The 26,705-nt window shown below is 43.6% G+C and overlaps 1 protein-coding gene across 10 annotated transcripts in view; it reads right to left on the bottom strand.

Moving 5' to 3' along the window:
- Nucleotides 1–26,705, bottom strand: part of MNAT1 (MNAT1 component of CDK activating kinase) — a 129,357-nt gene that overhangs the window by 23,982 nt on the left and 78,670 nt on the right. For 2 of the 10 annotated variants that reach the window (XM_065065827.1, XM_065065829.1), the window contains one exon: nucleotides 16,454–16,575. The exons of 7 other annotated variants lie outside the window; for them this stretch is intronic. In XM_065065827.1, coding sequence (XP_064921899.1) covers nucleotides 16,454–16,575 — 122 coding nt within the window. Of the gene's footprint in view, nucleotides 1–16,453; nucleotides 16,576–17,783; nucleotides 18,110–26,705 lie in introns of those variants that run through there. One more of the 10 variants, XM_065065830.1, reaches the window with a different exon arrangement.

Here is a 26,705-nt window from a genome sequence, read left to right as displayed (position 1 = left end):
GAGCATCCAAACCTTTTACTAGAGGAAAAGCAAAGTTTTTGGAAACAGCTCATTTAAGAGACAATAAAATTAATGAGTTTATGTGTGGGCTGTAGGAAAGAAGGTGAAGGGAATCAAGGAGCACATATGCTTGTTTAAATGTCACTTTCCTATTACTTCAAGAAACTTTGCTAAATTTAGCGTGTCTTCTGAACCATTTTTGTTTGGTTTGATTATTATTTTTTTACATCACAAGTATTTCAAAGCCTCTCCTTTATTTGTATTTTTTACTTTGCATACCGGTTTTGTTTTCTTAAGGAAACTGGCAGCTGAAATGCTGTTCTAAAAACAAGTCACCAACATTCAGCAGTGTTGCCATTTCAAACACCAGACTCAGCTGAAAATGCCGTATGGCAAGATGATGCTGTTTCAGCTGTCGAAGCCCACAGAAAGGACAAAAAAAGATGCTGAATAAAACCAAAATATAAGTCATGAGTCAACAAAAACTCTGGGATTTGTCACAAATAACCGTCCTTCAAAGCAGCCTGAAACACCAGTAGTCACCTCGACCCAGCCACTCCAGCTTACGTGGTCCTCTCTACTGTAAGTAGCGAGTATCTCCCAGAACCTAATGCTGATATTTCAAGAACAACTATTAGTGTTCTGCAGATAATAAACCAAAGCACCAATGGAAAAATAAATATATAAACAGGCTTATAAGGAGTTCTGATGTGTAACTACCACAGATTTCAAAAATTTTAACCTACTGGACTTCCCAAGCTGACCCAAAGTAATGGGGAAACCAGGTTCCTCTCTGGAGGTCCAGACTAGAGCCCGGTCACCCCCAGCAGGGCTGCTGGGCAGATGCTGACACGGAGCTCCAGAACTCTACACACTCCCATGCAAAGAAGAGGCGCACACATGCATGAGGAAGGCGTGAAATGGACCCACATAAAAGTACTGAAATCTCGTGTAATTGCTAGCCCCGTTCACAAAGGGTTTTTCTAAGAATATCAAAATAGCATTAAAAGAAAAGACATTGATTTTCTTTCCTTTTCTGATCTTAAATTTTCAGGGCAGACAGCCTGTAAAGCCGGCTGCTGTAGTACCTATGGACAGCTGATCTTAGCAGATAGCGCCAGTTTTTAGAATCACAGAATAATTTGTGTTGGAAGGGACCAAAGCTCATCCAGTGCCACCCCTGCCATGAGCAGGGACATCTTCACCAGCTCAGGTTGCTCAGAGCCCCGTCCAGCCTGGCCTGGGATGTCTCCAGGGATGGTTCATCCACCACCTCTCTGGCCAACCTGGGCCAGGCTCTCACCACCCTCAGTGTAAAAAATTTCTCACGTCCAGCCTGAATCTTCCCTCTTGTAGTTTAAAACCACCATAACACACCGTTCTAAAAAGTCTGTCCCATCATTCTTATCGGCCTCTTTTAAGTACTGAAAGGCTGCACTAAGGTCTCCCTGGAGCCTTCTCTTCTCCAGACTGAACACCCCAGCTCTCTCAGCCTGTCCTCCCAGCAGAGCTGTTCCAGCCTCGGATCATTTCTGTGGCTCCTCTGGCCCCTCTCCAGCAGCTCCATGTCTGTCCTGTGCTGACGGCTCCAGAGCTGGACACAGTATTTCTGTTTTGAAATACAGGAAAGTCAACTAGCAGCCAACAGCTCCCAGTAATGCCAAATACCTACTAACTCGGACAGGCAATTGCACCAACAAGCAGCCTGCGGCACTAACACGCGGCTTCGCCACCACTCTTTGTCACACAAACAGCCGCATCCCTTTGCTCCATTTGCAAACATCCCTGAGCCACGCTGAGCACACACCTCGATGATACGAAAGTAACTGTGAGCGCACACAGTTCATCCATCTTCCAAAAGAAAGCGGTATCCACACAAACCGCCCAAGGGTTGGAACATTAAAGGCACTTCTGGAGGCCTAATCCTGTTCCCATCATAAATCCCCTCTACTGGGGATAGGAGAAGAGCTGGACCTATGTTGAGGTTGTATTCATTTTTAAACGCACTGCCCTCAGCACCCAAGCAGGTTCAATGGGAATTTTTCAGAACAGCTTTTTGACACGAGAGCCAAACCCAAGAAGGCAGGGAAGGAGTCCGGCAGCGTTAGCTGCAAGAACTCAGGAAAATGGTGAGGAGCACGGTTGCACTGAATTATCATTGCTGTCCCCTCCAGGGTTAGTACCAGCTATTACGGCACTGCTGGTTGCCCAGATGCTTGTGGTATTGGGCACCACCAGTTTCCTATGTTGTTCTGCTGGTCTGTGCTTTTCCAAGCACATTTAAGGGCTGGATAAATCGAGTGAATACAGTAGAGCTAAAAGTCTACAGATCACTTCTGGGTGAGCAAGAACAAGAGAAGCAGTTTCACAAAAATAGTAACTCCAGTGACTGCTCCTAGACGAAAGCCAGAAGATCAAGAATAAGCATCCTATGGGCTGGACTCTTCAGGAAGGGTACTGCTCATTCACAGCAGCCTCCTGAAAACAAACTCCCCTATTGTAGTCACACCTTTCCACAAATACTTGCCTTTCTTCTGGTCAGAAAAATAGCAGGATGCACCTACATCATGGAACAAGTGGGGAAAAAAAAGCAAGACTTTCTTTCCATATTTCAAATTGTTTGCAGACTCGGTATCTGTGGGACTTTTCATTCCAAAATTAACGGTACACTGAATGGAGTCTGGAACAGCAGAGCCTTTCTGCTTCCAAGTTTTGGGATGGCCTCAGAGTGCAGATATCCTCTTCTCTCCCATTTCTGGAATACTTTTTGACACTTAACAGAATCAATGACCACAGAGCAAGAAGTCTGCCCAATCCATCAGGGCCTAAATGTGAAAAGAGGAGGAAGAGTGAGGGAACCTTCTAATGACAGGAAGGGGAGAAGAGGTGTAGATTTTTTTTTGGCTTTATTCATAAGCATTTCCTCATGAATTCTGGAAGAGAGTCAGGAAATAAAGATAGCAGCCAGAACTCACCTTCTGCATATTTTTAAGGGAGAACTACACAAATGCAGCACTAGCAAACAAAGGAATAACACGAGAACCTTGTCTCTGCATGGCACATACTACTGCAGTACACAGAGTTGGCATAAAACCATGGTGTAAAGTTTTCTTGGGAAACTTTCAATAAATATTAGACCCACAAATTGCTGACACCTGCATTTTTTCCAAAGTTGATGGAAAAATTAAAGCATGGGTCGATGCTCCTGAGAACAGAGGAGTCGGTAAGATTCCCAGGTTTAGGGGAAAGAACAAAGATATGGAGAAACTACCTGTTATCTTCAATCTCTGCTGGTGTCAACAGACTCCATCTCCATTGGAGCCATGACCACAGCACCTTTTCTATCCTTCCAGAAAGGCTCACCCAACTTTTTAGTGATAAGAGAGCAGAGATGCCTGGACACATGCCAGCAATAGCCAAGACATGGGATCTCCTCTTTCAACAGGGTTTGCCCTCTTCTCGCTGCAGGTGTATGCATTGGTACTATCCAGCCTACAAGGACAAAGAAGGAGGTAAGAAAAGAGACTACTTGGTTTGACTGAAGGTCATCCTGGTGCTCTGCAGGTACACAGAGGAACAGCGAGTGAGCAACCACCACCTGACATTACTGGGGCATTAAGAGCACAGAGAGCATGTTCACCTTAAGCAGCATATTAGGAGAAACACCACCTCTCCATCATGGCCAGCAGCTGACTGGATCCATAAGCCAAAAACATCTCCCCCTGCAACTAATCTGGATCGGCGGGGTATTAAAATGCGTGACTAAAAGAGACCTTTTCTTTTTTTTTTGCGGTAGAAATACTTAAAATATAGAAAAACACAATAACTTCCAGTATAAAAGTAACCAAGCATGTAGCAAGTGTATTACGTCAACTTCAATAATAAATCCAACCTGCTAATATTTTCAACACCGTACTTTGTTCTTGCACACTTTCGAATTACTTTAACACTATTTTTAAACAAATCCTTCCACTGAAGAAAACATCAATATATCAAAGACTATTTTTAAACTAATGATTTTCCTCTTTTGCAAAGCAACTATGTTAAGTACTGAAAAGTTTTCCATGGCACCCTCCACTTCCAAATGACAAATATCAGCGAAAGCTACATTTAAAACAAGCAAATTGAAAACCCCAGATCAGTGTTTGACTCGAGGAAAAACATTTTTCAAGCAGAAGAACTGAAAAACTTATTCTTACTGAAAGGAAAAAAAAGTATGTGCGCACACCTGCTGTTCTATCAATCTAAGCAGGAAACCATTTCACTGCTGCATCATAAGTAGAAGAAAAGTGCTTATTAAAACATTAATCACAGTCCATTATATTCTGACTCCACGCCAGAAGTTCCCATTACATCACTGAAAATATCTATTAACCAAAACCTGATTCTGACAAGTTACAGAAGTGGAGTGTTTGGGATTTAGTAATGTAAAAGTCAGTTTTAGAAGAACAGTTACACAATTGATTTTGCAGTGGCAAGCGAGTATAATTAATTGTTTTTGTGACATTTATTACTGCGATGGGGTTGATTTAACTGGTGTTTCTACTGTAAAATTATTCAAAAATTATTTCAAACTTCATCTACTTTTATTAAACACATTTATTGTGAAGGTATTTAATACCGAGGGCTGGCTAAACAATTTTAAAATGTGCTGGATATACTAGTACATGTAAAACTGTATTGTCTTGTGTAAATATGGGCCTTGTTTAGAACTACGTCTCGCAGGAAATTAGGGCAAATGAAAACCATCTCCCCTTCTCCTCTCCCACTGGAAAGGATTTATGTTGTTACATCTAATACAAGTTAGGTAACGAAACAGAAATATGGTGGCGTTACCTTCAAGACTGAGCAATAGCTCACCTGTGAAGTCTGATTTTGTTCAAAACTCATTTTGTTACTAGAAATGTGGCCTAACTCGAATGCCTCAGTTTGTAAGAAAGAGAAGCAAACAACTCAACTCTTTCTGGACGCCCAGCTTGTTTACCTAGAACAGTTTTCAACCAACTATTACCAAGGCTTTAAAACCAAAGCCATGAAAATCAGCTCCTAAATGTGTATATATAATCTCCAGCCAACCAACTTAACTGCAGGTACTTTCCTCAACACCCCTCTAAGCAGCCCCATTCAAAAAATTAAAAGAAGTCGAAGCCATAGAGCATGATACAAAACATGCTATGTCCATAAGGCAAGAGACAGGAAAAAGAAAGGATGTGTTCTCAAAAAGGCTGAATTAACTATTGCCTCTGTAGGTGTATGTTTGGTGCCACCAATCTCCACAAACCCCGTCCTTTCAGGGACCAGATCCCGCACCCTGGGCTGAGTGGCAGCTGCCATGCAATGTGCTGGTCTAACTGGGCTGGGTCACTGGTCTTGCTGTGGGTGAACTGGTCAAGGCAAAGCAGCACCGCAACCCAGCTTTGGCATCATCAGCCACCTTAGTGTGGGCGTCAAGCAACCGGGTGACATCTCAATCCTTTGATACAGGAGATGAGTTGCAATGGAAGCAGTGGATGCTTATAAATGAGAAGTATTTAGAGAATTCATTGATTATACGCCCACCCTACAAATACTGGCATTTAAGAGACTCTGAATTAAAAGCACCTCATGTTGTTTGTGTTCATGATGAATAAAAGGGTTTTGGAACACTCAAAGCCAACAACAGCTGCGCTTTTTTGGGCTTTATTTGTATGCAAAAGCTTTAGGTTCTTCTTTTACCCCCTTGACCCAACATACACAAGTCTATAACTACAAAACACACCTCAGCTAGTAAGATGTTACCTGTCCTTGGACATCTTCTAGTAGCCAACACCCAAAGAGCTTCCAGTTTTCCTCTCCTTTCTTTTTAAGTAGTGCCATGAACACGAGAGCTAACGCAGCCTGGCGTCCCATGGCTTGGTCTTATGGGGGCTTGCAAGCTCACACTGAAGCCTTCCTTGGGCAGTCAGGACATCTGTGAGGTGTCTCACTCTCACACAGCTTCTCTGGTGGCTAACAGGGTGTGAGCTTATCACAGAATCACAGAATGGTTTGGGTTGGAAGGGACCTTCAAAGCTCACCCAGTGCCACCCCTACCATGAGCAGGGACATCTTCACCAGCTCAGGTTGCTCAGAGCCCCGTCCAGCCTGGCCTGGGATGTCTCCAGGGATGGTTCAGCCACCACCTCTCTGGGAAACCTGGGCCAGTGTTTCACCACCCTCAGGGCCAAAAATTTATTCCTCATGTCCAGCCTGACTCTCCCCTCCTTGAGTTTAAAGCCATCACCCCTTGTCCTATTGCAACACACCCTGCTAAGAAGTCTGTCCCCAGCTTTCTTATCAGCCCCTTTTAAGCACTGAAAGGCCGCAATAAGGTCTCCCTGGAGCTTCTCCAGCTGAACACCCCAACTCTCTCAGCCTGTCCTCCCAGCAGAGATGTTCCAGCCTCTGATAGTGCAGACTTCTTGTCAACCAAGTCACCCTAAGGGTCCCCCTCCCCATCCAACCACACTTTTTCATGCAGCCGTGAGGGTCTTAGTTACCCCCAAAATCTCTGCTGCTCCACAAAGCATGTCTGCAATCAATGAACAAATCACCAGCTGCTAGAATGCAGGGAGACAAAAACTCCAATTCTTCTGTGCGTGTAAGGCTTGCATTGTGGTTTTTTTTTAAAAAAAAAAGGAAATGAGAAAAAAATAAAGAAATGAACACATGGGATCAGATACTACTAATATTACCTCTAAGGAAAGTTCTCCAGTTCCACTTTTCCAAAAAGTTCCTCCAGCATGATCTAATCTGGGGGACATCAGGGTCATTATCAAAATAAGAAAACAGAGACTACCAGCCCAACCCTTCAAAATCTTGCCATCCATCACATCAGGTGTGAGATCAGTTACACACATCGGATCAAATTTATGAATGGAAATACTGACTTGGGCAGATGGCAAACTCCTCTGTGAAGGGATCCCTCGCTCCTACCCCTTCAGCACTCCCCAGAGAAGCCTTAAACGTTGCTAATTCGTGATCACAGTGAGAAATAGTATTCAACAAGAATGAAGCTGCAACAAAGATATCTGAAGGGGGTTAAAGGATCCTGAGCAACAGCTTGAGGAGCTGCATAAAGCCGCAAGCAAGAATCCCCTATGCTGCTCTCTGCCATTCTGAGAAACTTGTAAGACACTTTTCCAGCCATTTGATACCTGAGGAAACAATTTTCATTTGGAAGACTGCTTTACGGGCTATGTCTATCAATGTCATAGTCAAGAAGATACATATTTTCTGGCTTTATTTTCCTCTTCAGGGGTCTATTCTGCTGTCTGTCCCACTGTCCTGGTTTTGTTAAAAAACAAGTTTCTCTTTTAGTGAATTTACCTGTCAGCTAAAGCTTTCATATTAAATGCATTTTCCTGGAGAACCAGACACATGTTTTGGTAAACACAGCAATGGAATGCGAAGTTATTGATAAGCATGGATGGACATCTCGTGAGAGGGGCGATGAGAAGCAAGTGACCAAGAAACTGACCAACTGTGTAAAACATTCCATTCACATGAATACTTCATATAAAAGTGGGAGATCACGAGGATCTCGTCCCTTTTTTCCTTTCTGCTTATGGCCGACATTAGGAGAGGACCTTGCTAGTCATCCCTGCGAACTGAGGCCTAGTGACAGACTGAATCCAGCTCCGGTTGGCTGCAGAGTCCAGTCCAGGACTTTGGGTGCCGGCTCTGCAGTTGCTGAGACTTTCAAGATTGGTTTTGTATATTTTGTATTATTTTCTCTATTCTTATTAGTAGCATTAGTAAAACATTGTTAATTTTTCCAGCTCTCTTCTCTCTGTCTTCCTTTCCCTCCCGATCGCCTGTGCTGAGTGGGAAGTGGAGAGAGGGATGGGAGAAAGGGGGAAGCAGTGGGGGAGAGGAAGTTAACAATTCATCTGCCAGGGTTTTATTGTCCCCCACAATCTAAACCCTCAACACCTGCTCAGCCTAAATATTTTCATTATATGTAACCTCCCTTTCTTGAAACAAGTGTCAGAGGGCCTAGGAAGACTCCCTTCTCCTTTTCAGACTTTCCTCTTGTATTTTTACTAAAATGGATTTTTGCAACTGCCGTAGAGGGCAAATTTAAAACAGGATGCTCCTCACCATTGTACTTCAACTGTATCGGAGCTAATTTAAATGATATGTCTATCCAGACAGACCCTTCAGAAAACTGTGACAGCATTTGCCTGGACTGCCTTGGAGCGACTTCTTGCCATGACATCTTCTCTGCCGTTCCTCACAGCCAAGTATAATACCAAGCACGACTGATGCTCGATGCTGATAAAGAGGATGAGCTCTTCCTCTCAGCAGTGGTCCTCAACCCCAGGTTCCAGGATAACTTGGGGAACAACCTATTAGAGAGCAGTGTAGTGGAAAGGGAGCTGGGGGTCCTGGGCAACAGCAGGATGAGCATGAGCCAGCACTGGGCCCTTGTGGCCAGGAAGGCCAATGGTACCTGGGGTGTATTAGAACAGGGGTGGTTAGTAGGTCAGAGAGGTTCTCCTTCCTCTCTACTCTGCCCTGGTGAGACCACATCTGGAATATTGTGTCCAGTTCTGGGCCCCTCAGTTCCAGAAGGACAGGGAACTGCTGGAGCAAGGAAACAAAGAAGATTAAGCGAGTGGAGCATCTCCCATATGAGGAAAGGATGAGGGAGCTGTGGCTCTTGAGCTTGAAGAAGAGGAGACTGAGGGGTGACATTCCAACCCGCCTGGACACCTTCCTGTGTAACCTCATCTGGGTGTTTCTGCTTCGGCAGAGGGATTGGACTGGATAAGCTTTCGAGGTCCCTTCCAATCCATGACATTCTGTGATTCAAGGAGCTCCCCATGACCACCCTCAGACACTGCTCCTCATTGCTAAAGTGCTCCTACCTCCATAGCCCAACACATCAGGCCTAAATAAATCATTTGGGTGCTCCATCCTGGGAACCACTACAAAAGCTGAGGACACCGAGGCCCTTCTGTTGCTGAAGCAAGAGATAAGCAGGAAAGATCTCTCCTGCACGTGCAAAAGATACAATTTTTCTTGTGGTGACTCCACAATTCCCAATGAAATTAGACATCTGGCTGAGGAGTTGGAGAAAGGCACAAAAAGGGCAAAATCAGGGAGAGCAGGAGAAGCAAGGAAGGAAAAAAGAAAAAGGAAACATAAAAACTACTGACCTCAAACTTACCATTTAATTTCAAAGAAGCAACAGATCTAAAAATTAACTTCTACAAAAATATATTTTTCTAAACTAATGCAGGACACACAAAGTCAGAGGAGAACCATACATCAATAGCGACATCAGTGCAGGGGATGAAGGGAAGGATGAAAGCAAAGAAGGGCTTTCAACAACAGCTAAGAGCTATCACACATCACAGACCATCAGATATTTTTAAGTGGCTGGTAGTAACGAGGCTTTGATTTGGTGAGACACGAAAGAGTGCAGAAAATAGAGCATGTGCCCCCACAATTGCAGGATGTATCCTGCCACGCTATACCCACCAACACACAGCGCCTGCCCAGCAGCATTGCCCTACACCTGCAGGGACAGTTCAGGCTTCACCTCCAACCAGTTCTCAACAATAAAGCCAACATTACCATCCCAATTTAAAATATTTACTGGTTAATCCTGCAGTACACTTTGCCAGACAATTCTCAGTTCCTTATGTTAATATCCTGATGTTTTTCTCTTCATATTACATGTATTTTAATAAATGCATGATTTAGTATTCTGCAAGGCCACACTACAAAAAGACTATTCTGGAATAAATGGTATAATTACATTTCCTACAGCGACCTTGTAATCTCTCGAGTATTTATTCTAGACTAAACAGCCTTACTCAGCTGCCCTGTGTCTGATTGTCGATGAAAGAAGCTTGTTTGACAACTGCTTCGAGCAGAAACATATTTTTTCCATGATCACATGAAAAAAAAGTAAGAAAACATTACCAGACCGGTATTCTGAGTACAGAGACTCGTGTTAGATCGATGAGTTAATTTTGAAGCCACACGCCAACAAAAACAATTACTACGGACATTCTGCTGTCATGGCCAGCTTTTGAGGTTAATTTAGTGGTGCCTATACAACTACAGCCAACTTTACATGGTGTACGCAGGCTTCCTTCTTTGTTTCTTTATATATTTTCCATATTCTCTGCTTTTATAACCCTCCCGAGACCTTTTACAGTTACAGAACCCACACTGTACCCACAGGTGGGCGGGCAGGAAGCAAAACTCTCCATTTCATAAGCGAGTCCCCTTTTTAATATATTCGATTGCTAATGACCTTGACAGAAGAGCTCCATGCAAAACACCATATACCACAGGGTGTCGTTTGAAATGTTCATAGACGTTTTTGCCAGAAAGCTGATTTCTTAAACAGTAAGATTTCAGACTTACTAGGGGCTGTGCTCCTCAGTTTTCATTCAGCTGGAAAAAACAGTGCTAATCTACCTCCTCTATATTAAATTTGCGTCCTTCCAAAATCCTATGACGAAGTCTGTAGAATTTCTGGAAGATGCTAAAGCAACGCAAGGGAGTTTCTATATCAAATGAAATGAAGACAGTTTACACATGGCTCTATTACGTTGTTACATCCTACCTTGAAAAATACAGCACGCTTGGCCATATTCATTATCCCAACAAAATGTCCCCACCTAGTACTTCTAGTGTCATACACAGGTTTTTATTCAATTATTCACACTAAAATGAGCTACAAATATTTCCTTTAAAAGGCTGTGTGCAAACGGAGCTGTGTCATTAAAGCAATGATCACTTCTCACCCACCAGTTCCCGTTCATTAGATCCCCGATTCACAACGCGCTGCGGCCGACAGCAATGCTGCTGAGGATCGGGCCCTGCAATGGGAGACGAGGGAAATTCGGACCATATGCCTTGGTAGCCAAGAGAATTCCTGCAAGGAGTGCAGCTCTCTGCATGCTCTCCAAACAAGCCAAGCTCTCCTTGCTCTTACTCGATCTTCTGACTCTGATGACTGAGCTTATTGAGCAACCTAACTCTATTCAGAGGAGCAGAATGAAGCCAGTGTTCAAAATCAATGAGCCAAAGCAGATCACATAAGCCCTTCATTTGTGGCTTTTCTCCATTCCCGAGATTCGAGAAATATCTGCGTGCCGTAGTGACAAAGAGAGCAGATGTGACAAATCACCTGCTGCAGCTTTTAAAGCCCAGAGTTCCTGTCACCCACTCCAAATCAATTCGCAGTTATTCCACTGTCTTGAACTCAATGTAGACACTGACACGGTTTTAGTAAAAACTAATCCAGTCAAAGACCAGATCAACTATGGTTTAAGAAGAGTCTGGAGAGCATCCTCGCTATTGCCTCACTTAATGAAAAAAAACATCACTATGATTGACAGCAAAGAAGTTACACAAGTCATTTCTAGATGAAGCGCCAGAACTCTACATGTGTTTCAAATTACACCACAACACTGTACAACAAAGAAATATGCAGAAATTTTCCACTTTGAATGAAGGTTAAAAATTAAATGCTAACAAAGCTCTAGTAGATATGAAATCCAACCTCCTCGGCTTAATTCAAAGTTTAAAATGACCGCGCTGTCCTACACCAGGAACAAAAGAAAACGGATCAATCCAGTTGTTCTTTATAAAAAACACAGTGGACTAAACCACATTTGTTGCATGTACAGACTTCCACAGCACTTTGGTTTTGCTTCAGTATTTACGCTCAACTCTTAGAAGTTAAATCTAAGCAAAATGCCATTTTAAATTCACAAAATATATTACCTATCCTCATTAGATTAGTGTTCACCACTGAGCTTTATTTTTGCATCATGTTTAAACAAAACACTAATTAACTGGAGTGCTCCTAACAACGTGGTTATACATGGAAACAAGTTGATGAATCAAAGGAAAGTCACATTTTTCCCTAAAGAAAAGCAAAGAGTTTTAGAGCAAACTGGATTTTTATGTACATGTATATATATTCAGGATGTATCTCTCCTAAGTTAAGTAGGCAAACACAACGTTATTTTAAGCAGTCCAGGCTTGACTTGATTACAAGGTCTACACAAAAGTGCTCTGTTAAGGCAGAGGATTTTTAAGTGGAGTGCAAACAGAAATTTTTAATCTTACTTGTAAATCACCTCTGTTTCGTGAGAACGGTGAGAATAGGACCGGCGCTCTGCTAAGAGTACGATCCACTTCGGATTACAAGGGACTGTTTCTAAACTTTGAGACATGAAGTTCACACATCTTTACCCAAAATGTTAATCACAGAAGCAGACTTTCAATTCATAGTCAGTTTTTAAGTAGCTTGTGTATGGCTCTTCCACAGCTGTAAATACTTGGTGTGTGAACACGGTGTGGCCGCCCCTGTAGCTGTACATACTTACACTTAACACCAAAAATGTCTTTACATTCTTCAGGACCTCTGGAGTTTTTCTTTTTTGTTTTTTAATCACACACAGAATCACAGAATCAACTGGGTTGGAAAAGACCTCAGAGATCATCGAGTCCAACCCTTGGTCCAACCCCAGTCCATTTACTAGATCATGGCCCTAAGTGCCATGTCCAATCTCAGCTTAAAAACCTCTAGGGATGGTGAGTCCAGCACCTCCCTGGGCAGCCATTCCAATGCCTGATCACTCTCTCTGTAAAGAATTGCTTTCAAAACTACATAGCAAATATACATTTTAAAAACAACAATCTAATTTCCATCCCCATCCTGTTTCGGTCTTTCACTACTTGGCATGCCACCTTATTATATTTTCCCTTTCTTTTGTTTTGCAGTAAGAAAGATCCAGACCTCTAACCACACGATTTCAGTGTGCTCAGCTAAAACACAAGGGAAAAAAGAGACAAAAAACCCCCAAAAAACAGGCCTTTTTTGATCCTCTTAGAAAACCACAAAGTAAAATCAGTGAAAGCTCAAGCAGCCAGGCGCTCTTGGTCCATCTCTCCACCACCCAGCTCTCCTCCCCAAAAGCCACGGTAGATCCCAGCCTTGCAATGACTTGGGCAGTTCAGTGGATTTGGATTGATTTGAACCAAAAGCTGACACTCCACTTTAGCCAAACTACACCAACCCAACTGTTTTTGGTGATGACAGAAGTACCAGTATGGCCTTTGATACAACAACTCCAAGCGCAAGTCTCATCAGCAGGTTGCCTTCGACTCCACCCAGAAGCCAACCATTTCCTAACACCCATCACTGAACACATCAGAATTTAGAGTAGTGACCAAGTCACATAGACCCAGGACTATCAACCCTGAGTTTGTCTCCAGGATGGGTATGTTACAGCCATCCAAGACCCCACTTTTCTCCCAGGACACCACCGCAGGTTTGGGAGATGCTCTCATCCATGTCTTCTCCACTTCTTCCTTCCAAGTGATGTTTCCATGTAACAGCTGAGACAGGGAGGAGTTGGCCTCATCGTCTCAACACCCAGAGTCATCTTCACCACCCAGAACAAACCAGCACCAACCTGGTTCATTCAACGAGTATTCATGTGACCATTGGCCACAGCAACTTCTCTGCAGGAACCTCATAGACATGTGGCCAAGGGAACCTCCATCAGAGGCTCCTCTGAGAAAGCCCCGCTCCCCCTGCTAGAAGGTTAAATGCTGTATACAAGTTAGTGTAAGAGATATTGCTACCAGAAAGCCGTGAAATTCCATTACTTCCAGAAAATCTTCATTAAAAAGAAAAAAGGGTGGGAGGTGGGGACTTGAAGGACACAAACCTCTGCATATTACACCAATCATTTGTGACAAAAAAATCCATTTCTTCACTATTCTCAGACTTCTAATACAACAGCAACAAAAAATGCATCATATGGATGTTAATCCCTTTCTGCAGTACACACAAAGAAAAGCTACAGCCCCACAAGAATCCAAAATCAACTTTCTAAAAGCAGTTTGAACGTAAGTTTGCTTTTTAGCAAAACATGCAAAATCCATACAGAGAGCAGTGGGAGAACGCAGATTCGAGTTTATTGGACGGCATGTAAAGTTTTCTGTAAAGTTTAATGAGAAAATAACACAAGTCACATTAAAACGTGCCTTTTTTTGTAATTATAAAAGATCCCTAACAAATGTTCTAAATAATTCCTTAAGGATTCGCCCTTTTTCTTGCTCTTTGCTAGAAACCTTCTTGACGGTTGTTTCCTTCATTGCTAGACACCTTCTTGACGGTCGTTTCCTTCATTACCACAGCTTACTAAGAAAGAAAAGTAACACTGATACTGAAACCTATAGTGAGTCTTGCAGAGGTTAAGATGTGAATATTCAAAAAGCCAATCGTACTGAGTGTTTTGAAGGCAATAAACTGTATCTTAAAAGAAAAAGTCCATAAATATGCTACCAGAAATAAACTCAAAGTCTCCAGGCTGGCAGTGTCTTTGCAATAATTCTGCCTCCAGAAACCCAGATGAGAACAGGCTGCACATTCGAGGGAACTATTTAGCAGCAACAAATAGCCAGACTGCAAAACTATTAATGAGAACATGGAAAGAGGAAGAAACAAAACAAAATAAATAAAAATTCAGATTTAACCTGTCCTCGTGTGAGTCCAAATGAAGAGAAAACTAAAAGTCTTGGATAGCATTGTGCCCAGTTCTTTGGCCTCACCCAGGCAGCTGTTTGCAGCTGCCTGGAAACCCCCAAAGCGGGGAGGGAGGCCCATGAGCACAGCATTCATCATCAACAGGAAATGCGCATGAGTTCGTATAAACACGGAAACACAAATATATAAACCAACAGCCTTGCCTTGCGTGGTTTAAGGTATTTCAGGCACCCCGTGGAATTGGGTTAGAGTTGTACCAGCTGGGAACCCACACTATTGATGTATTTGGTTTGGAATTGCAAACAGCCCCAGGAGGACTCTTCTGGTGGGCACCACCGACCCACCCACCACGGCCACCCAGCACCCCCAGCTCTGAACCCTTTCATCACCTCCAGAGCCGAGCCCAACGACCCTGGGAGCGCATTATACTCAGTGGAGTAAAGTGACACACATTGTCCAAACCCTGCTCCAAAATACGCTCGCGCACAGAAGTCGCAACGCAACTGCAGTACTTAAAGCATTTTGTTTTGCAAGGTGTTGTGTGGCCTTCAAAATGGTGTCACATGTGATTCCATGGGATGGACACGGATAGCACAGGGTTCCTGCCGGATTGGGACACCAGAACTCACCTTATGGGCGAAGGGACAGGGAATCCTCCCTGCACAATTCACCTTTCCCCACCCCCCAAACATTATCATTTGTGATGAGGCTCAGGGCTGGGAGGGTCCCAAAGCTCCCCTCAAACTGGAGGTCCCTCCCAGCTGTGCTCCATCCAAAAAGGTGGTGAAGGCTGAGTCCGGCTCTGCCCAAGTTTAAACTGCTAATTAATATTTGGTCTCAGAAGCCCGATATCAGATAATAAAAGTTACAGGTATCAGGAGGACACAGAAACAATAAAAATGGATACAACCTCAATTCCAGACAGCCTTAAATTTTCTGAAGCACCATTAGGTTGCTTATTTACTGAAAAAAAAAAGTCTATCTACCTCCATTTTCTGGATGAGATACAATTTCTCCTGCACCAGTGAACTAGATGGGATTCCTGTTTGGATTTCAGTGGTCTCCAAAACTGCATATTAAAAGTGTCTCAGCTTTGTTCAGTACTTTGTGGCTTCAGTTTTCCCATATTGTACGGTCAAACACAAACTGTTATTTTTTGAAACTCTTTCTTGCCTTGCCAGTCTGCACGTTCACTCCGCCATGCAATTTTCCAGTCTCTGCAAGTGGTGGTAACCTTGAAATTCAGGCTGTGATGAGTTGGGTGACACTCACTATTCCAGTAGCTACACATTTTCAGTTGGTGTTTCAGCTACAAACACATCTCCAGAGAGCAGACACGTCACTTTTGGACTTCCCAGCCTCCAGTGCCCAGGCACAACAGGCTCCCCAAATCCCTCCCAAACGCAGCTGCACCCCACGATGCCGCCAAGCTGCTGGACCGGCCCTGCGTTACATTTTTTGACAAAGTTAAGCTCTGTGCTTCATTTCTCACAAACGTAGTTTGACTGCAGACAGCAGTCGACAAGTAAATCTACCCTTTTCCATGGCAAACAGCCCAACTTTAATATTTTTACTGGCTTACAGCTGGGTAAATTAAGCCCCGGATTTTTATTTATTTATTTTTTAATACCGTGCAACTGAAAATGAACAGCTACTTCACTACGACTGCCAAGGACAACCTTAAAAATACTAATGCAATCCAGTCCAGCCCTCAATAGATCTATAAAGGCCAGAGGACCAAAAATTTCAGCTTATTCACCCAAACAAAATGCTAGCTGGGCAGGAAGTCTAATATTTCATTAAGATTCTTAAGAAAAGACCCCTACGTGCTGGCACTGAAGATGGTAACAGTCCCAGCTATCACGCCATGAAATGGGCATTAAAACTTGCTGTGTTACCTACCCCAGCCTTCCCAGCATTTCAAGCTCTGGAACTTGCGGTCCGTACGTCTCCACTTGCAGAGGCTGATACTCATATAAAGCTTCCTCCAGCTTTTGAATGGGAGCTAGTGAAATATGCTGACCCTGGGAAGAAAAAAAGGGTGAAAAAATTATACATACCAAATCAAGGTTTTGTCTTTTTTAAAACACAGTGCAAGAACAAGCTTATACCATTAACCTGGTCCAGAACAAAGACCATCTCACTCAGAACATATTGTCTACTACACAATTAATTTCTTCATAATTTTAATTTTTTACTGGGACCTACAGTTTGGAAGTAATGTTATATTAGCTATAACTGTTTGGACCGGGTAGGAGGAACAGGGTAAGTTTATTGAAGGCAGATTTACCATTAGAGAGCGCAGCTGCTCCCAGTGTCACTAGTAAAATTATTATTAGGTAAAAATTTCGTTTATCAGACGTTAATATCAAACAAATGTCTCTGAGCAACCCTATTTGATTCTGTAATCAATGATTTCCTGAAAGCCCTAATTAGAAAGGGAAGCCGCTTTCATTTCTCTCTGCAGGCTTCGTAAGGCTCCCGTATATAATGGCTCTCAAGACAGACTTTTACAGCGCAATACAATTAATTCATTCAGCAAATTCCCATTTGTTTCATAACCAAAAATATAAAAAACACACAAACATAAAATCTTTCGTTCCAGATGGTACTTTTGCAAGCCCTTCAGACCACTGAGAAACAGCTCGATGTTTTTTCCCCTGCCCCCCCTCCCAAGTCCCTATCACTCCGAGCTCTCACAAAACAGGAGACTTGTGGCTGGAAAGGAGGGGTCAGGAGGATATGAGATAGAGCCAAAGTTAACAGATGTTGCTGCGTGACATTCTACACTGATTTGTTGATCTTTCACACAGTTTCAATTTTCTACTGTATTCTACGGTGCTCACAAAAATTAGCAGCAGCAGCAAAAAGACAGAGCGCTGTGAGCTCCCCCAAAACAGCCCGGCTTTCCCCTGCAAGAAACTGAGCTTCACATCTGCAAAATGCAGGAATTTGGGAAAGAAGTAGTATTGTTTTTGTAGACATTTTGTCTGCAATAGGAGATGGGAAGCTTTCCACAGCGTATAACCCCAGCTCCCACCAGTGATCACTCACTGAGCTGAGCTTCCCCCACTCGAACGCATCTGCTCCCGCAAGGACAAACTAAAGGCTCCCAACATGGGACACTGGCTTAAAATTAACTAAAGACAAGAAAAAAAAGTCAATAGAAGAGGAAAGCTCTTAATTAAATTTGTGGTTGAGGACAGTGACCTTTGTGAATTTGGAGCATGGATATTTTTGTTTGGAGAGTTGCAGAAAATAGCCAAGAAAATTGAAGGCATAAGCCCTTGAGAGGTACCACCGTGGATCTAGGCCGATCTCTATGGAAATACCAGCAGCTCAAGTTTTCCACTGAAATCGTTCTCTGGGTGTGCGATGAGAACAGATAGTTCTGGCCTTTTTCGGCGCTGCCCGGGAGCCCGACGGGGCCGCTGCCGACCCTGTTATGGTGACGGGCGCCTGAAGGCGAAACGTGGTGAAGAAAAGTTCTCAAGCCAGCCATGAGTCACTCCAACTTCCATGGTTAGCACACTGTTATTTCTGGGCCGCAAACCATTGCTGCAACATTCAAAGCAGGCAACCACACATTTTAAAAGGAAGTATGAAAATAAAGGTTAAAAATTCAGCTCTAATACTACTTCATTATATTTTAAGATACAAATGCAAGGTCTTTTTACGTTGCTAGATGTTGTCAATTTACAAACTATTCTAATTCATTAAAATATTATACTTTATAACTACATTTATGTAGGCATGTTACACCCATTGTAAGAGATTAATATTTAAATAAGACTTTTAGATTTAAGGTTTTAACAATATTTGTGTCTGTAACCACAGTGAAGGGAAAGACACACCATTCTCCACGTGTACACCCTCATCTGGTGAGTGAAAAGTCTCAGCCTTTCCAAATCCAGAGCGATGCTGTTGCAGCCATAGAAAAGAAAACTCAGTTTCAGGCAAAGATCAAAACTACGATAAATATTTTGGGAAATTACTTGTGTGTGGAAAAAGGCAGCAGCTCAGATTGCAGGAGCCACATCTCCGGAGGGCATCACCAGAACAGCTGCTCGCTGTTAGCGGGGTTGCCACTGCTGCATTCCTGACACTTTTTTAATGAGGGCAACTTGTGCCGACGTTGGCCAAGAGACACGAGAAGGCTCCTGACAAATGGACCGAGCTCACCACAAGCCTCTTTCCCCACCACCATTTTTGCTGCTACAGATGCTCATCTCTGTCTGGGGTCTCCCAGGAGGACGGGATGGAAGCGTTTCTTTTGTCCTCTTCTCTTTGTGGGGTTCACAAGGTGCCAGAGGTCAGAAGGGATCACGATGGTCATTTACTCTCAGATAATGAACTGGTAACTGTGGGGGAGCTCTGCCTAATGGTGGGGAGGCTGACTGGTCAGCACGGCACCTGTACGGTGGGCACTGGTGCGTGTGTCACAGGCCATACCAGGACCTTTCTGTGAGGTGCGGCATTGCAAAAACAACACTCTGTGGTGGCCCAGAGAGCAGAACATCGGACGAGGAGCAGCATATAGAAACTGTCCATCTTTGAGCTGGTCTGACCTCATGTCCAGCACAGGCCAGGGTATTTCATGTTCCTGGACAAAGCCCAAGGAATGGCAGCTCAGCCAAAGCACCTTCTTTTGAAAGGCGTCCAACCTCAACTTAGAGATTTCAGACCATAAAGGTCCAGGCACATCCCCAGGTAAGTTGTTCCAATAGCTAATTATCTTCACCATTAAATATTGGCAGCTCATTTTGGGTTCATCAAGATCGGTTTCAAAGCACTGGCTCTCTCCTACGTGTCTCTCACCCACACACTGGGCCAAGCGCAAGCATTAGGACGTATTTTTGTGTGGCAAAACAACTGCACTGGTCTGTCTCCAGCCAACGAATCTGCACCTCAAGGAGATTGTGCAGCTGTATGACACAGCTCATTTGTTTTCGTTTCCAAAAAATCACAACTTTAGCTGACAGGCTTTGGCAACATGAATCACATTCCACTGAGCAACAAGGGGAAAAAAAGCCACGACTGGCTGTTGTTCCTGCCCTATAGCTGCTGTCTGGCCTTCCTATAAAACTGGGTTTTGGTCTGCCTTGACTGGGGAAAGGGTTAGATGGAAGAATAAGAGTTACAACACATACTGCTACCTGAAAGTGGCTGAGATGTGGTCAAGCCATGCAACCACACCAGCTGGGTGGATGTTCTGGCTATGAACAGGCTGTATCTGCCCTGGCAACAAGTCTGATGGGAGCAGCTGAGGAACCTGGGGGGTTCAGCCTGGAGAACAGGAGCTGAGGGGAGACTTTATCACTGCCTACAACTACCTGAAAGGAGGTTGTAGCATGGAGGGGGTTGGTCTCTTCTCCCAGGTAACAAGTGACAGGATGAGAGGAAATGACCTCAAGTTGCACCAGGGGAGGTTCAGATTGGATATTAGGAAAAAATTCTTCATGGAAAGGGTTGTCAGGCATTGGAACAGGCTGCCCAGGGCAGTGGTGGAGTCACCATCCCTGGAGGTGTCTAAAAGACATAGAGATGAGGTTCTTAGGGACATAGTTTAGTGCCAGAGTTGGGTTACAGTTGGACGTGATGATCTTGAGGGTCTCTTCCAACAGAAATGATTCTATGATTCTGTGCCCCCCTGTGACAGGTTCCTGAGCTCATGGGTTTCCAACTTGCTCAGTCCTGAGCAGATGACAGTGTGGTCACCACACTGGGTACAGCACAGATCTCTGCAAAAAGGTTGGGGTAAAAATCTGTGAAAACTTAGCAGTGAAAAGTACGGTCTTTCCTAGTTCAACTAATGTTGGAATAAGGTGCATTTACAAAAAAATACTGTTGAAGATAATATTGGGCAAATTAAACCTTGTATCTGAGTTAAAAACCATCTGACCAGTGGCATCAGAGTTCTGTCTCTGTCCTGAGGGCTCCCCAGCAGCTTCATAAAACACTGGTATAAAAGGGAAGCTGCCGTCTAACTTCAGAGACATCACAAGAGACAATAGCTGTTACTTAGTACTTACGCAGCACTTTTAGAGATCCAAAAAACATTTCATATCTATGAGGTAAGATTTTTCAATTTCCTGTATTCCACCTGGACAGCCAGCCTTACCTCTTTCCAGCATTAGGAGGCATTTATCAGCACGCGGAAACAAAAATGAAAGCAGCGGGTCCAAGATCCTGCATTTGCATTGCTTTCTCCTGACAAACCCAAGGTCTGACATTGTGGTCATGGGTAAGTATTTCTAATTCCCCTTGGATGCTGTAATGTTTGTGTAAAAGAAGCTGACAGTATCCAAACGGAGATAGAAAAGGCTTCCAAGAACACAGACAACAGATTTTCCTGCCTCCTCTCCCACCCCATCCTCATGGCATACGAGTTTTCCCCCTGGGATTATTTCAGGCACCCTCGCTGTCTATTACATTTTGGAATGCATGGAACCACAAAACACCCTGCTAATTAGAAGGAAGGCATTTGCTTATCCTTATGACTTTGTTTATGTAAAAGAAAGCACTGCAATGGATTTGTGAGCAAATTACTTTCCATTCATGTACCGTATGGTTTTACACGAGAGAAACACGGGATTAAAGTGGGAGAGGGGTTTAAATGATGTCTTTGTGTTACAAATAAAACTGACTGGCTGATTTACTTTTCACTATCCTAGCTATACAGTTTGAGACATCTCTCAGTTTAAATAATAAGAAGCCAAAGCAGTAGCCCATTTTTATTTCAAACTGTGATACAACATGGCACTAACAAAAAACACAACAGACACTGATTCTACACAGGGAAGAGCTGCCCTTGCAGTGACGAGGAGCTTATTTTAAACAAAAATCAACGTACTTTTAGGAAAAATCGCAGCTATCGGAGCACCAAGATTATAGTTTATCAGTGCACCTTTCACACAGGGGTTTGAGGAGGGACTCCTGGCAAACGTCAGGTATTTCTGTATTTGCCTGCCAGCAGAAAGAGGCTATTTTAGCACATGGAGTCCAGAAATATCAGCTCAAGGTGCAGCGTTCACACTTCTCCCCATCCTGTCCCCAGAACAACATTGTCTTCCCCCACCTCCTTCCCTCGGCAGCAAAAAGAAACAACAACCGACAGGCTCCTCCGAAATCTCTCAAGTGCCAAGGAGGAGGAGAAAGGAGACTGACACCAAAAATGCACTAGTAGGGGAAAGAGGAGGCACAGCCACGCCACAAAAACATCCCCAGGCAAGAGACAGAAGCCAGAGACTGGGGTCATTAAAACTTGTTCAGACAAAGCAGGATTCTGTGCGAGAACTGGCTGGACTAGATGATGCGCAGCAAATCTTTTTGCTTTCATCATTTCTCTCCGCTTAGGAACTTGCTCAGGTCTGCTATCACCACGATACGAGAACACAGCGCACGCCGGAGAACAGTAATATTTATGTGCTAAGTCTCATTAAATCATTTGGCAGCAATGTTATTTTGATGTAGCTCTTTTCGCCATCAGGTCGCTCTACCCAGAGCAGCCAGCCCGGGCTAAAGTGGAAAAGAACGCGGGGGATGCCAAGACACGACACCGCTAAACACACCCCGAGCATCGCTCCGATTGTACACATACGATGGAAAGGTTAACAAAGACCTTTTGTGATCCACCATCATCTGAGCGTGTCATTATCCAAACACTTTCAAGTGAATGTTAAAACTATAAATTCCTTGAATTTTTCAGTATAAGCGGTCTTAGGGAACAATTTTACTGTTAAGCTCACAACAGAATTCAGGTTTTGGAAAGATTTCATGCTAGCAGAATTTCTCACAGAACCTTTTATTTTTCCAGCTCCACCATCCCTGTTCACTATTGACAAACCCATGCCAGCAATGCTAACTAATATGGCTTTCTGATTCTGATTAACCGCTTACTTTGACCACAGTAATACTCACAAAAAGGAGAACGAAACTGGTAGATTTGAAGGGCTCAGTTAATATTATTTTAACCTTTACCCTCCCTGTCTTCCACAGCTTTTTTAAACAAACATGAAGAATGTCAAATTAAAACGCATAATTTCATTCCTTAGCCTAAAATTCCTGTGCCAGTGAGGCTTTCCCAAAGACTTCAATATCTGAAACCAAACGCTCTTTCTTCTGCTCTTAAAAACCAACAATAAATCTAATTTCTTTATTCAGTTATGAAGAGTGCTATGGGGATAGCCCAGCAGCAAAACAGAAAGAGAACAAACGATCCGACACAAACCAACAAAATCAACCTCAGTTTTCCTGTTGATATCCAAAACAGAATCTGACCACATGTGGCAGGACAAGAGATATAAGATTGACAGTCGTGTGTCCCCCCCGCTTCTCTCTGGGGTGGATGATTTCAGATGCCTAGTAACAACCTGACTAAATTTAGGTTTGTTTTTTTGCCTCCACAATAACTTAATTTGATTTCTGAATGCCAAAACAGTTTTTAAAATGTGCTTTCTTTAGGAACAGCAGAAATACAGCAAGAGATCAATGGCACCAAAAAGCTATTAACAGTCATGTATATGTGATTTGTTGCACACAAACAGGTCCCTGGCAATTTAACCACAGAGCAACACGGGCTAATTCAGACCATCAGTTCTACTTGCCTCCAAAATGTTCTTTTACAACTTTCTGACATAAGCAGTTACCTGACCAGACTTATCTTTAAGCTCCTGCCAAAAAGCCCCATTTCTCTAATCTCTCAGAAGAAATCCCATGTCCACTTAACAGGCCAAAAATACAGTTTTTTCTGGGTCAGCGCCGGTACCAGGTTTAGTGGCTCCTCTTGTCACAGAAAAGCCCGGTGCCCTTTCTTCACCCCGATGGATCACAGCCCCTGTTTGGTACCGTCGTCCCCAGCGCTGGCCGCTGGAGCCCGCTCAGGATTCAGGGCATGGTCGGGATGTTTGCTGCTACCAGTCACTCGTTCCTTTTCAGCGGAGACTCCAGAGATCTGGCAGGAACTGCCCAGCTTTCCTCAAAATCTCCAGCACTGCTCAAAGGACAGCCCGGGACATGAGGCAGCACTGCTTTGGGAAACAAAGAATTAAAACGCAACAGCATTTTCATGTAACTAATAAGCCCACAGGTCACCCTCCTGGTTTGCAGTGCTTGTTTCTCAATCTTGCTCCCAACTGGGTCTCTGCTCCAAAGCAGAGGAGGCTGAGGGCAGACCTGCTCGCTCTCTACAACTACCTGACAGAAGGTTGTAGAATGGAGGGGGTTGGCCTCTTGTCCCGAGGAACAAGTGATAGCATGAGAGGAAATGGCCTCAAGTTGCACCAGGGGAAGTTCAGACTGGATATTAGGAAAAATTTGTTCCCAGAAAGGGTGGTCAGGCATTGGAACAGGCTGCCCAGGGCAGTGGTGGAGTCACCATCCCTGGAGGTGCCTAAAAGACATAGAGATGAGGTTCTTAGGGACATGGTTTAGTGCCAGAGCCAGGTTATGGTTGGACTCAATGATCCTGAGGGTCTCTTCCAACTGAAATGGCTCTACAATGCTATGATTTTGTGCACTCTCCGTGCTTCACGCAGCAGTTCAGCTGCTGCTGCACCTCTTGCTTGGTTCCCAGCAGCTCTGCCCTGCAGCGCGATATCGATTTGGCCACGTTGAGCCAGATTGAAGAGCCGTGGCCTGAACCGGCTGCTGTGTGATATCCGGACACCCTAAGAGTGCTGTTGTATTTGCAAACGTCACTGTCAGCTCACAGGTTTTCTCCACTGTGGCTTTCACAGGGCTCAACACGGCCCTTCTCAAAGTGCAACTGCAGGTTCTTCCCATGTTTCAGAGACAGATTTTCACTACTGCTGACTCAAAGTCAATGTTCTGTTCAGTTTGTTACGCCAGGTCTCACTGTGTTATGTTAGTAATACAGCATTAAGCAGAATTAAGCGAACTTTCATTGCATTTCTACCATCAGACTCCTGGAGCCTTGATCATTTTGATTTGGCTATCAACAAAGCACAAGCTTGGCAGTAGCGAGTCTAATTACAGGATTAAAGGCTTTAATATAATATTGTTTTAAATACCCACATTAAGGGCCTCGTTTTTCAAGGGATATGAAATAGAAATCAATCGGACAAATGCCACTTTGTGTACGATGACGCATAACACTGAGCAAGGGACAGACGCCTCAGCAATAGCTGCGCATCGCTCACCCATCAGCAACACTTGAGCCTTGGTACAGCTGAATTACTGAGGCTCCCGCTTTGCTGCGGTGAAGCTGAGTGTTACGTTGATAAGGTCTCTCTATTACACAAGAAAATTACTCAGGATTTCCTGGAGAGCAGGGGAACCTGCAAAAATCAGCTGCTTTAGTAGAACAGAAGCTCAGAAGGAACCACATGTCACTGTAACTCCACTGTCTGCTCTTTGCTGGGATCCTCCAAAGCAGCTCCCCCCATCCAAATAGCCACAGATATATTAATATAATATAACTTTTGAGGAATGTAGAGGCTGATGGATGATTTAAAAAACAAAGACTGCTTGAAATAACAAAACCGAACAGCAAGCTGACCTCAGCCTGTACAAGAGGAGAAACTCTGTGTGTGTGTGTGTAAAATCAGAGCCATATTCCCTGTTTTACTGAGCGTACAGCCCAGACCCAGATAAACGTTGATAAAGATGTAGAACACCCCACTCGGCATGGCTTATGTCTGCCTGATAAAGAGAAGAATTAGACTGAGATTCCTTGAATAGCTGGATTTTAAGGAGGCACTGCTAAAGGTTGATCACTGTCTGGCAAAAGAAAGCAGGGAAGTTTTTATAGCAATGGGGACAACAAAAAAGGAATAAAATATGAAGGAAACGACAATAAAGGCAGATGAAAAGAAGAATGTGAACAAAATAGGAAAAACAGGAAGAAGAAACATCAGAGTGAGTTATTAGAAACAGGCAAAAAGATAAAAAGGAGGAATTTAGAAAAACTGAAGAAAAATGAAGGAAGTGTCATCGGGCATTAGCAATACGTGATAAACCTTCACGATGTTTGCGGAGCGCACTTGTATTTGTGGACGAATTTAAGCGACAACTGAAACCTGTCAGGAACATATTTAGAAATCCCGCCTTTTAACATAAAGTGGGAAGTGGTTTATTTCTAGCCTTTTTCCTTCCTTGGCAAGCAGAGCACACCAGTGGACATGAACTGGTTATTCTGGGGACAGCGAGAGACGCTGCAAACGTAACACACAGTTCCCAGCACCGCTTTGAAAACGCACTTTAATTTTGTTAAACTAAACAAAAACCTCCCTGGGGCAGAAGCAACTGTATTTTTAATTTGCACAAAACATATGCTTTTGTTGTCCCAGACAGAATTAGTTTCTTTCCGTGCACATTTCCATCTATGTTTTAAGTAGCTCTATCGAAACGATGCTTAAATCTGAACCACAGACACAACAGCTTGAAAAACAGCGTACGCTTCTAACGGCACCTGAATTTTAGCAACACTTTGGACAGATTCACAGAACTTCCCAGGATCAGAGACATTATTTGGAAGCCCTGTTGATTCTGAGAGCCTTGAAGAAAAGGTCGCTTTGTGTACCCAAAAACTACCACGACCTAGTACGTTACTCTGGTTTTAGCGGCTATGGCTTTGTAGCTCCTTGAAGCACAACAACCAGAAACATCGATGGCTTCCTTAGAACAAGGGAAAAGGAATGATTCTTGCCATGAAAAAAGATCTACAATCTCAGGGAAATAGAAGTTGGCAATACAATCACATGGTAATGTCACTTAGACATGGAAAAATCCTCTTTATTTATAAAATAGATGCCTCATCTGTTTTATCTTGTTCACTGGCTCCTTTCGCTAAAACACTGGTATTCAAATTTAAAACAAAAAGGCAAGTGTCACCACAGATTGTGAAGGAGGCGACCGCTGTGAAAAGCAACTGCAGCACAAACATCAGACTTCGAGCAAGTCTGCCCGAGTATTTCCTGCTATAGGCTCATAACGAGACAGATTTGCCTTAAAAACAACACTCCCATTGTGGAAGGGGGAGATTCCTGTGTGCTCTCACACAAGTACTGGATGAACCCGCACCAGTAGAAATGTAATAATATCCAACAGAGGGAACGAAGCGGCTCAGGCGCAGCGTGCGCAGGATCAGGGTTGACACGGACACGGCTCCTCGCTGCTCACGGGAAACACCACA

The sequence above is a fragment of the Columba livia genome, chromosome 5 (genome assembly GCF_036013475.1).
Source record: "Columba livia isolate bColLiv1 breed racing homer chromosome 5, bColLiv1.pat.W.v2, whole genome shotgun sequence".
Lineage (NCBI taxonomy): Eukaryota > Metazoa > Chordata > Aves > Columbiformes > Columbidae > Columba > Columba livia.
Note: the sequence above shows the minus strand (reverse complement) of the source record. Positions and strands in the feature narration are given on the sequence as shown.